Raw genomic sequence first — 13346 nt, forward strand, 5'->3', positions numbered from 1 at the left:
AAAGTTGAGCTTCTCTGTAATATTGCTATAGCGTATTTTTTTAGGCTACATTGGTATTTATTTGAAGAAGAGGGTGTGATTGAATGAACAAACGCTAGAAAATATGCTTTCTCCGTCTGCATTCAGTTTTAATATTCATCTAATTCAGCCTCCCCAAAACAGAGTAATTTTGGATACTCCAACAGAAGTGAAGAAATTCTTTTTTCCTGTTATTAATTGAAAAAAAGGAACTGAATATAATTCATGAAAGTATAAAGAGCCATAAAATAACAGAAAAACGTATTAATCGATTGTGGTTGCATTGGTGTAACATTCAGAACATTGTTATAGTCTAATTCTTCACGAGACCAGCATTCCAGGGGTAAAAAGCACAAAGTATACATGGGAACACACTCCTCCTCATGCAGAGGAACTGTGCATTTTGCACTGTTCCTGTGGAACTTTTTGAATAATCAATCTGCTTCCATTGTTATGGATCATAGCCATAACAGAAATTTCTATTTTTCTCCGTTTATATGGCCTTGAGGTTAAAAGTAAATATTTTTATATAAAGACACATATGTTCGCATGTTATTAATGTAGAATAGAGCATAATTTTTGTAGCAACTTCGCTAAAACAATTATTTAAAGAAGGCTCAATCTTGTTGATCCATAAAAATCCTATGCAGTGATCTCTTTTGCCTGCCCAACAGATTACCAATACATATGCACGGTGCAAGCGCCCCATAGAGAACCTGTTGGACTTCCGTGACCTTACGGATTATGCTTATAAACACTCGAAGCCCATCCTTGCTCAATGTGTATGGTACCCATCTATATCATACATTGTTTCAGTCCAAACATGTATTCCGCTCAAGCATAAGTGATGTAATGCATGGCAAATCGTTCTTTCGAGACCGAAGTCATTACATCGATAGGCGATTGAACAACACACTCCCCAACTTTGACTGGGAAGTTTCATGAATAGACTGAACTGTGGACGAATCACTTTGGACTCAAGCAGTATCAAATTCAAACCTCGGATAAGAAGCACATTTTTTACAATCGACTTTGGTGACATCTACGCAATACCCTCAGAAAAACACGCAACCGATTTTTCCAAATCTTATAAAGAGTCCAACAACCTTCGTGGACTACGTGGGATACGAGAACTAGGGATAAAACGTTTGTTTTTTGAGACTTTGTCAAAGAACAAATATTGTGTTCAGTCAGTGTTCAGTCCGACCAGACTAAGAGACAAAATAAGAAAAAATGAGTCAATGGTACCAAACAATCAAACATTTATTACTCTACATTCTCCTCATATCAGATCACAATAATGTCAGCCAGGTTTGTGGCATAAATTTATTTTGAATGAACTGATAATAGCGTGCAGTCAGAGTGGATCAAGTGCATACGACCATGGCGACTAGAGCGAAGTCAAGCGTTTCTGACAAGCAGAAAATAGATGGAATTTCAATGAAATATTGGATTTCTCCGCATCAAAGATTCTTCCCTTCGTCCTTCAATGAACACGGAAAAGTTACTCATATTGAAATGAATTGTTTGCATTTCAAGAAAAAATGAGAAATGTAATAATATACACGACCTTGTTAAAGAGTATCTAAGAGCTGTAGAGAAGACAATTGGAGAGAATGATTGAGCGCAATCAAAACTTTACATCTTTAAACTTAAAGTTTGATTTACTCGAAATCATAATTATGTTACTTAGTTCGGCATCAGAACTTTTCGTAGCATTTCTTGGATGTGTACAAATGCAAACGCGTGTTGCACAAATTATGTAACGCTAAACAATTCGGATTTTGGATTCGAAATTTAAACCTGAACGGAAAATTGTAAAGAGCTATGACAAATAGTTTGATTTCGAGTCAGTCTCTGAGCTATTCTGATGTTAGAGTCGAAGTGAGTGACCCGTGATACAATTGATACAATTGTCTGAACATTGATATAATTTGATCGAGTGAAAAAGATTGAAAACCCACGTTTTCAGTGTATATTGAACTGCAAGAAATGGATTTTATGTTTTGGAAAACGACAAAATACTCGAATTGCCCGTCTCACCCCCAGTTTTTCTAATCGGTTTGAGTCTATCATTGGAAAATAAATAACCACTTCAAGAACGGCGATACGACAAAATGAATTCAGCAACATTCCAACACACACTAACCTCTCTAACCACACTAACCAGCTTTGTTCACCAGATTTAACTTCTTCCGATTATAACTTGCTTTGGCAGGTGTGTTGGGCATCCATCGAACATAAAATCGTGTAGTTTTTGCATATGCTAGGTCGCAAATAAATTCGTATCAAATCACAATCGCTTGCAATAAAACTCAAAGTGTGCATTATGTGTATCTAAAATCGTAAATGGCGGGTAAATACCTGAATCAACAAAAAAAAAACACACCAAATGCCAACAACCGACAGCTTTTTAGAACAAAGCTCTTATAGCATTTGTACAATACAGTGCAAGTTTTGTCGAGAAGACGTGAAATTAAAAGAAGAAAATTATTTTTTACTTCTTCCTTCCCCTTCAACCAGAATCATTTGCGATTGTGAATATTAAATTTGTAATTCAGATACTAATTAATTTAGATACTAAGACTACCATTGGGGTTTCTAGCCTGTTGGCAAATAAACAAATAAACAAATAACCAAATATTCTCTACTCACACCTAAATATCAATTTCCTTTTCGTTCTGCTGTCTTCTTCTTTCTTGAATGGCGTTAACGTTCCCTATGAAACTTTTGCCGTCTCAACGTATGCATCAACTAGCGTCATTTATTAATACTTAGTTCAGATTCCTTAAGCCAAATAACACGCCTTGAATAACCACAGTGCAAGTCGAAGGAAACACCCGGCATGATAATGTGAGACGCTAACCACTCGGCCACGGGGGCACGTTCTGCTGTCATTTCCTTTGAATTTGAAGCAGATGCTTTCACTTGACGATTGAAATATAGAGTACTTTACTATCATTTGAATGCGTCATATGTCGGTTTCAGTTTCACATGTGAAGAGACGATCGCTGCTTTCAATTGAACGTTTCATTCAATTTAATTTCTCCAGAGTGAATTTTCCCGGACGGCCTTTCAAAAAAAGTGGAATTAAAAGAGCGATATTAGATTATAACCGCCGCCGGCAACTGATCACGCCTGCTGACATACTGCTTCAATTTCATTACTTTCGGTGAATACGATTCAAACTCAAACGAATTTTCATTCGAATATAAGACACTTTCATTTTCATTTGACGATTTGATAACTTCGGTTCAGTGTGAATAATGAAACAAATGAACGTGGAACGAAACAAAACCGTTCAGAGGTGAAGTGATATTCTCTCTGTTGAGCGTGAAGAGGGAATATCAATATTTTCAGCCTGCCTAAATTTGTAGTAAATTGAGGAGCGATAGGCTCATTAGTATGTATCAATTGAAGTGAAATTGTGAGACCCTGGTTGGTACAAATATCGTGAAATATGTCTACAGTTTTGACATATCTAACATATTTCAATGATTTATGACATATACAAGAATCAGACGTGTTTCAGTGGGCTCAACGATTTGCCAATGGATCGAAGAATTTGCATAAGATTTTGTGTATGAAATAGAATAACGTTCCAAAACACCCGAAATGTAAACAGCTCTGAATGCCCCAACACATGAATAACAAATGCAACCGTTTGTTCCAAAATTGTCTAATTTTAACCTTCTCATGAGCATCGCTCAACAGCTGTTGGATAACGTCAATGATTATCCTGATTTGCTCAAAAGGTATATGGGTATATGGTCATGACATCGAATGACCAAAGCCCAATTTTCCCAAAGCCCAATTGTCTCCAGGAGAGCCATTCCCGATAAATATCAATTATTGTTTGCTAACTATTTTCTTCGATTAACGTAGCATGGTACATCAGGATTTTTTTCCACAAAATCGTACGGTCAACAAGGAGTATTGCTTTGATGTTATGCGTCATTTGTGGAAAAATAATTCTTGAATATTGCACGAAAACCGAAAACATGTCAAAGTTCATGAATTTATGAATTTTTGTGGTGGAAAAAAGGGGTACACATTGATTTTTCGGACCATCGGTTAGTTTTAAAAATCCACAAAGAATAACGCTTCTCTGATTTTAGAATATGTTATGTAAAAAACCTCAGCTTTCAAGAAATAAAAAAATTAAAAAGCACTCTGGTCCCGAGATCATGTAAACTAAAAAACAAATACAATCACTAATTACAGAAACAAAATCAATTTGTTTTAGGAGTGAAATATTTTTTCAAAAAACACTAGCACATTGGTTTCAATTTGATGTGTTGATCCGACCGATTTAGACGGTTTAGTAGTTAAAAAGTGATGAATTTTTGAAAAGAGCAATTTTTGGAGAAAAATGGAAAGAAAAAAAATGATTTCTCGAGCCTCCCTAAATGCATAAAACACTGCGTATTGGATCTGCAAGCTGCCTTCTCTACGTCAACACTCAAAATTCAGCTCGAATTTAGTTGTCTAATCCATGTGGGCGATAGAAATATGAATAAGGAACCAAAAAATCTTCATGTACGCGTTCATTTTTTTCTGCTACACTTTTGCCATACACAGTGGAATGATGTCCAACATCTATTTACCACAAACCTCACTTGAAACCCGAGAATTTTTTTTTGAGGTTTGACACTTGTAGGTACAATTTAACGAAGGATTTTTGACGAAAAAAGTAATCATTCAAATTATGAGGGAAAATAGCGAACCCTTCCGCAGTACCATTGTAAGCAATAATAAAGTAGAAGAAGATATTAATGGTAGTACCATTATCACTTTAAAAATAAAACAGAAAGTTTCAATATTAATAACTTAAATCGCTGAATCTTCTATTTCTAGCAAATATGTATGAGAACTAAAGATGACTTTGTCTTTCAGTAACGAGATTGAGGCTCTGGTATGGGTTTTCGATAGAAACATTAAGGTTATGAAGTGTTCATAGTCCAGACCTGAACCACATTAAAAATCTTTGGAGGATGCTTACGATATACATATGTCTAAATAGGCGGTCGGCAGTTTGGAACAGAACGAAAGCAGCTAACATTTGGAAGGGACGAGGGCAATAGAATTCCACAACTAGTCCTGAATAACCTGATTGACTCAATCTCGAAACGAGTTTTTGAAATCATTCTGATAAATGGTAAACCACCGGAAAAATTTGATTGTCTATAGTTTCCTTGTTTGAATTTTTACATCAATAATAAAAATTGTATTACGCATATAGGAACTCCTACCCAAAATGTGTTTTCGTTATTTAGAATAACTATTGAGAAAGGATTGGAACTTCCTATGACAAAATAAACATTGAATAGAAAGACCCACCAAACGACATAGCTGCAGGGTCTTTCAGATTAAACGCTCACGCAACAAATTTTAATAAATTCTACAAAAGTGAAACAATTTTTATTTTTAAAAAACCAAAATAAAGCTTATTTTAGGACATTTTCGATGTGACCACTCCTTTTTTCGATAACACGTTTTAAATGGTGAACAAAATTCTTCATGCGCAACTCTAACATTACGACTTCGATGCTGTTGAAAATCCGAGTTATTTCTTCTTTAAGTTCCTCCAAATGTTATTAACGTAGCAACGGTCCTTCACGTACCCTAAGAGGAAGTAATTTACAACGAGAAATGTTGAAATTCTTACCATAAAAGGACAAAGTTTCATTAAGGCTTCGGTTGCTCGAGTAATACGATTTCACAAAAAATACACGTCCTCTACTTACACTTAAACATCGATTTCCTTTTCGTTCTGCTGTCATTTTCTTTGAATTTGAAAGCAAATGCTTTCACTTGACGATTGAAAGATAGAGTACTTTACTATCATTTGAATGCGTCATATGTCGGTTTCAGTTTCACATGTGAACAGACGATCGCTGCTCTCAATTGAATGTTTCATTCGATTTAATTTCTCCAGAGTGGATTTTCCCGGATCGCCTTTAAAAAAAAGTGGAACTGATCACGTCTGCTGACATACTGCAAATCGTTAATTTCATTACTTTCGGTGAATACGGTTCGAACTCAAACGACTTTTCATTCGTATATAAGACACTTTCGTTCGATATGAGACACTTTCATTTTCATTTGACGATTTGATAACTTCGGTTCAGTGTGAATAATGAAACAAATGTTTACAAGGACATTTGTACATTTGGACATTTGGACATTTGATTGTAGATCTTGACACTAAAAACCATCCGATCAGACTGAACGAGTAGCCGAATATTATCGTCCCGAAGTGGGGAGCCCAGTGTTACCATCGATGGAGCGAAAAAAAGGAGCTATTCGATTTTTTTTTGCGTGAGCGTTCAACCTGAAGACCCTGTATATTTTCCAATTCGAATTCCAACTGATTCTTAAAATTGAAAAAAGTGTGTGCTTATAGGTATTTCTCGCTCGGTATGTTTTAACGTTAAGCGTATTCGGAAAAGAGCGATCAGCAACGAACGGAAAAAGCGACGTTCAAAATGTCCTGGACTGTAACATAGGCAAGGCGAAACTTTCCATTCATAATTCATCAAATTGCTTTTCAAGTGGAAGTTCTATAAGCTACAGTTGATTTGCCTGAAGTTAGGATTCATCAATGCAACTGGAAACAACGCCATCATCGGTCATTATACAACGCTCGGCCGCATGTTGTTTTACCAGCTTCAGTCACCCGGTTCCAGCAGTTTGTAGTGGATCACCAAAAATAGAGAATCACTCTGGAGCCATATTCGGTTTTGGTGATCTAGAATCTATTTGTTGGTCACTAATTACGGTTCACTGTTATAAACATACCATTTCGACATAAGTTTCCATCTTTCGGGAAGATATTGATGGTACAAATTAAAAACACAAAATATCAGTTACGTCACGTCATTTTTTGGACGAATATAGTAATTTTGACCCCAATTGATTTGGATACCCCCTACAAACTCACAAACAGTGTGTTTTATTTTTCATAGTGAATATGGGAAAATAGCATAGAACGATAGGCGTTGTTTTCCTTTATTCTTTATTCATGAGGAATGTTCCTGATGATACTTCTCATTGTTTTTTTTGCACAATTTTCATCGTGAATTTTAACCTTTTGATTATTGTCTAGTATCTTTCGATACTTGTTTGCAGTACAGAGCAATACGGTTAATTTGCCATTTCAAGAAAAATCTTCTCGAGCTGATCCAACTTGGTACATCCAAACTAGCGTTGGCTGAGAACATTTCATCTTTGTTAGAAATAATGCCATTTCGTGTGCTAGAGGGTCAAATGCGCAAATTATGAGCTGTTTTTAAAGTTTAAAAAAAGGTTTGTATGTATGCGAGCAGACATCTCTTTCTGTTTTCTTTTCTCATTTCATTTGGGATTGTGGGATAGATTTAGAAATCTAAGGAACCCGGAAGTGTACCAATCAGCGCAACGATAGCTTTCTGGAACCCAATTTCTGGAAATTAATTTGTGTGCCAACATGTTGATTCGAATCGTGCTCTGAAAATTTGAAATCATTTTGACTGTTTGTGGTTGTTTTACCAAAATGGGAATTAAATATAAGCTCTGGAACAAAAATACATTTCTTGTCAAGATTCAACCCGAAATCAATGAAAAATGAGTATCGATTTTATGAAAAAAACAATAGTCCTTAGTGTTGTTCAATATGAACAACATTTTTTCATGGCGCCAAAGCAGCATTTCGGACATGCAAGATCACCCGTCGACGGCTCATGGAATCAGTTCATGTGGTGGTCGATTTCCTTGCGTTTGAATCAATCCGAGTAATTTTGAGCGCTTACCGATTTAGTCAGTTTTGAAATAGCTCTTTCAAATGAACTTTTGGGGGTCTCCGTAACCACATTGGTTGCGCGTTCGCTTAGTAAGTGATCGATCGTGAGTTCAAAAACTCAGGACCTTCATTGACCATCTTTGTGTTGTTACAGAATAACTACGTCCACGCAACAATCATCAGCGATGGAGATCGATCCACGGTCGAAATAAGATCGATTCATCCATACATCTGCTCTGCTCTGCAAGACGCATCGGGCTGCTGTTCTATTAATAACTGTCCGGTGGTTTAACTGGATAATGGAAGAAGAGAAAGAATACTTTTACGCCTTAATGGCTACTGTGAAAATGTACCATATGCAATGGTATAAAAGGAATACTCTTACGCCGAAATATGGCAACTATGCTAATTATAGATATGATAAAAATGTGACATGTACACGATTAAAATTCGGCCTGTTACAGCTAAAATGCCTAAAATAAACAAATGAAAAAAATAACCTTTTGAAATCTGCTGTAACTGAATTTCTTAAACAATGTCTTACAGAATTTTCACGTGATAAACGATTTAAAAAATTCACGAAATATTATAAAAATCTGAAAATTGGTGATTTTTATTTGATACTTTTTCTAACGTATTTTTTAAATTCTGCTAGGACTTCAAAAGCAATGTTGGTTACTGACATACTTGTATTTGTTGAATAACTTCAACTCATAACGAAAAACTTGTAGTTGTGGGCCGATCACCTTATAATTCACTATCAGCGAATCAAATTATTTGATCAGAGGAATCAAACTCCGCATTAAACTGTCGATGGCCTTCTCCGCAGAGGTACTCATTATTCCTCTCGCAGGAAATTTATTACCGCGCCGATATTGAAACAATACCCTCACAGCAACGCAGAGAATGTAAATCAAAGGAGAAAGCAATTGAAGTTAATTTATAGCTAATAAATCGAGACTTTATATATATATACACACACACACACACACGTGTATAATCCAATCCCGATGATAGATGTATCCGAAATTGTGTCGTGTTTGTTCAAACCAACTTTCCCCCCTCTCTCAGTCTTTGTGTTGTGGTAAAACAACAACGTGAAAAGGTTGTTTCTATTCATTACAATTCACATTAAACTGCTGTTGTTGGTTGTACTTTATTAATTTTTCGCCCGAAGCTATGATTACTCTCCAAGATAAGCTAGTTCATTGGTTCATTCGTTCTATAATTTGAGCGGAAATCATCAGCACTTCAACTTCATTTTTTTTTTCTTCTCAGTGCTAACCGGCCGACCAGAGCTAGTGTACTAACGCTAAACTTTTTTTTTTGCTTCTACGCGATCGCGAGCGTGAGCTTCACTAATTTCGTCTTGGCTAATAACGCAGACAGGCGCAAAATCATCCACTCAGATGTGGCGCGATGAAGAGAGCAAAACAATAACACACAAAAACTAGTGGGAACAACTCAACGGCTGCGAAGAATGCAAAGGGTGCAGCATTAAATATACTGTACTGTTCGCCTTAGCAAGTGTCACCCCCTTTGGAGCTTTCCTTCCTTTGAGGGAGATCAAGATCGTTTGGTTCGTATTTTGTTTGTTCTGTTCATCTGTCTGTTTGTTCGGTGCACGTTGAGGAATACCTACTGTTTTTTCACTGTTCTGTTTGTTTTTCTTTCTTCAAGTTCTTTTCGCGCGCGGATGATCTTGCTCACGCTGGTCTGTTAGTCTATTGGGTTAGAATTTGTGGTATGTGGTTGCTAAACTTGTATGCGCCTACCTCTCAGGTGGTTTTATCGATAAGCATCTGAAATTAAAAAAGAAAGAAAAATCGTCCATTCGTTGAGTGAATCTTTTTTGGAGGTTTTTTAATTTTGCGATAATTTTGATATTGGAAATTTTTCGGTTTAAACGTTCAGTAACAAAACAAACAATCAGGTAGATGAAATACAGAGGAAAGAACAAACATTTACTGAATAGACACGTAACATATAGAAAACATTTATCATTCGTTAGTACAATGAGAGAAACGAAAGAGCTGTATGCCAATTGTATCCAAATCATAAACGAAACGAGAAAGATATAAGAAATTCACACAGTTGAGCACACCTCTAGCAGGCAATATCGATCGAAAGATTTCAGGGTAAAAGCACATCTATCTTTCACAAACGAGGCTACGTGATATACACTAGAACGGGAAAAAAGAAGTTTCAATGGCTGTTCAATTTCAGGTTTACCCGCCCCTCCCTCTCTATGCGTCATTTTCAGCCACATGTCCCCACCTGGAAAACGGGAAAGCATTGTGCGGTTCTGTATGCACCTCTGCATCCGCTCCGATATGCCTACATTAACTTTTGCGCTGGTTGTCTATGGTTGGCGTAGACGGCTCAAAGGTCGTACGCAGTTTTTGCTCCCACACCTCCCAGTTGCTGGTTTTCAACCGGAGCTTCCCATTTGTCCCCACCCCTCCAACTGCCAGCGAAAAGGGGCGACCAGACCGTTGTTCGACATTAATTCGCAATAAAATAAAACCCTCTTCTTCGACAAGTGTTGGGGACTTCACTCAGCCAATTCCACCACCACTACCACCACCCCCACCCGTCTCGCTATACGGCCCAAATGTTAAACGGTTTCTCTTCCTCCCCCCCCCCCTTCACCGCTTGGTGGGAAGCACCATCACGAGAACCTGTTGTTCGAGCAACAGTCGGACCCGACGGGGAAAAAAGGTAAGCAATTTCCACTCACCAAGGCCCTAAATCCTGTCACCAGTACCAGTGGGAAAATCTTCGCCGCCACCGGTGACCATTTATCACACAGACGCGCGCCGACAGAATCGTCGTCCCGAGAAAATGGGTTGGGAGAACATTTTTCTTGTGACTTCTCGGCGTCTTAGCTGACGATGCTTCCGGAAAGGAACGGAATCGAAAGTTTGGGGGATAATCTTTGCTGTGAGAAAAATCTTGTTGGGGAAAAAAAGCTGGATGGAAGGGATAAAAAATTAAAATTGGAGCAATAAATTGTGCACAGTGCTTTTATTGTAAAGACATATTTTTTGGCGCAGTTTTGAATACAACGTGGCATGTAGTGTAAATGTGAACTATCAAATTGTTTGATTCAGTCTCTTTGATTATTATTCTATTGCGTCCCATCAGAAGAATTTTTGGAGTACCGTTTTGTAAAATCTCACGCCGTGAAAACAGATGGGATCGTTACAGCGAACCCAATGGATCATAATTAACTAGGAAATGAGATGTGATACGATTCAATTCAAATCCGGCTAACAGGAGAAAAGTTTATCTTCGGAAAGTGCTAATCATAATGGTTCTTGAAATTAAGATAAGCTTCAAAACATACCCGATTGCATCCATCAATCTAAAAATTAGAAAAACATATAATTAGATTTGTGCAATCATTGTTTGTTCGCTAGCTACTATTGATCATTGGATTATGAAAGCGTTTGGAGTTGGTGCAAATTTTTATGTCGTTCAAATAATCAGTCTAATGAGCGTTGAAACGTATAATGTGAAAATTAAGATTATTCAGAAAAAGTGATAGCGAGCTAGATGAATCGAATTGTGTGCCATTCGTGAAAGCGAAACCACTCCAAAGCAGAACGTACACGGATCGAATTTATGCTATTGGAATGAGTTTCAGCTTTTCCCCAGTCAACAGCAGGCCTTGGAAAAGAGCTGACGTTTTTTTCCACCAGCTCTGCTATTCCATCTGAATCAAACGTGCTTCGAGACATTTGAAGAGTTTCAGTATTGTGTTAAATCTATTGTTCTAATGAGTTAAATAGTAAATTGAACAGTACAGTGTATTGCTCAAGAAACGATTTTCCAAACAATGGAACCGAAAAGAGAAAACACCATCAACCTTCGCTTTGGATCGAACACACGGAACTCTACTAATGAGGAGGTTTTTACGTTCCTTAAGAAACAGGGATGGATTAGCGATGACCTGAGTGCAATGTACCGAGAAGACTACAGCCTATTTGTCCGATTTCAATCGAATGAGATTATGAAAAAAGCGCTTCGTAAACTAGGAACTAGTGTGGAATTCCGATATGCGAATGGAAATCGCGTACCTTTGTCTGTGGCACCTGCGAATGGTACGTTCCGCTACGTACGGATCTTCAGAGGTCAAGGACGAGCAGATCGCCATTGTTCTTGCAAAGTATGGAACTGTCTGCCAACTAGTGCGAGAACGGTATTCAGCTGAATCAGGTTTTCCGATTTGTAATGGAGTTCGAGGTGCTCATATGGAAATTGTTTCGGAAATTCCGGCGCATCTTCTTATCCAGCATATCAGAGCAAGGATTTTCCATGATGGTATGCAAAGCAAATGCTTTGCTTGTGAGCAGAGTGTTAATACACGTCTGCAGCTCAATCCTAACCTGGAAACAGCTTCTGGCGTGAAGGAAGCGAAGGCGAAGGAAGTCACAAGGAATGTGGATCTTTTGCAAGTGTGGTTCTGGGCGGTCGCACAACTCAACCACCGTTGGAATCTGGTATGGTGGTGCTGGGGAAGCAGGATGGAGTGGGACAATCCACAAAGATCGATGGAAAAGATGAATCGGTTGATCAAGACGAGGCGGGAAGCGTTTCGAATAGTCAAGAAGATGAAGAGAATGCGGCGATGTAGGTTGAGATCAGCAGCAGAAAGCGGGGACGCAAGTACCAACGGGAGGATTTTAACTCGTCCGAATCTGATGTAGTATCCAGGAAACAAATCATTGTACCACCTGCTGAGAGTAGTCTACTCCTTGCTCAAGCTCGACGACCAAGGTCATTGAAATCGAGAAACAAATCCCGTGAGAAAAGTGGAAAATAATCAGATCTAACACTATCGAAATGAACTTTGTTTACTCAGTCGCAACGGTTAATCTTAACAGCACTAATATATTAGTGAAAAGAAATCTTTTGAAAGAATTCATTATTGAACACAATATTGATATTGTGTTCCTCCAGGAGGTTAGCTATCAAGATTTTTCCTTCATAATATCACACAATGCGTTAGTTAACATAAGTGTGGACAGAAAAGGAATAGCAGTGCTGATTAGAAAAACATTTATGTTTTCTATATTCTTACTAGATCCAACGGGAAGAATTGTATCAGTTGTGAATCATGGAGTTAATTTCATTAACATTTATATTCATTCGGAATAGGTTGTTCGCAGAAAACCTAGCTGTTCATTTGAACAAACCTGGAACCACCTTTACGATGCTAGGAGGGGACTTCAATTGTATTTTGGAGGAGAATGATTCAAAAGGATTGTAAAAAAAAATTCAAATGGTCTTAAAAATTTGGTTGAACTGCTTTCATTGAAGGATGTTGCAAAAGCTATGAAAGTGCATAGATTCACTTTCCACAGGAATCAGCTTTGCAGCCAGATACGTGGCATAAAAAATCTTTCAAAATATAAAACCGATCTAATGGTTTTATATTTCGAAAGATTTTTTATGCCACGTATCTGGCTGCAAAACCTTACCATTGAGTTTTTTGGGTCATCACTGTGTGTTATTAAAATTAAATATAAAGGAAGAGCATATG

General features: G+C 37.5%; 1 protein-coding gene across 22 annotated transcripts in view; it reads right to left on the minus strand.

Moving 5' to 3' along the window:
- The window catches only part of LOC129775918 (dachshund homolog 2), a 108276-nt gene that overhangs the window by 44056 nt on the left and 50874 nt on the right, over positions 1–13346 (minus strand). For 8 of the 22 annotated variants that reach the window (XM_055781187.1, XM_055781170.1, XM_055781176.1 and 5 more), the window contains exon 2: positions 9574–9600. The exons of 5 other annotated variants lie outside the window; for them this stretch is intronic. In XM_055781187.1, coding sequence (XP_055637162.1) covers positions 9574–9600 — 27 coding nt within the window. Of the gene's footprint in view, positions 1–9573; positions 9601–11147; positions 11166–13346 lie in introns of all 22 variants that reach the window. 9 more of the 22 variants (XM_055781172.1, XM_055781171.1, XM_055781177.1 and 6 more) reach the window with 2 other exon arrangements.

Source organism: Toxorhynchites rutilus, chromosome 3 (genome assembly GCF_029784135.1).
Source record: "Toxorhynchites rutilus septentrionalis strain SRP chromosome 3, ASM2978413v1, whole genome shotgun sequence".
Classification (NCBI taxonomy): domain Eukaryota; kingdom Metazoa; phylum Arthropoda; class Insecta; order Diptera; family Culicidae; genus Toxorhynchites; species Toxorhynchites rutilus.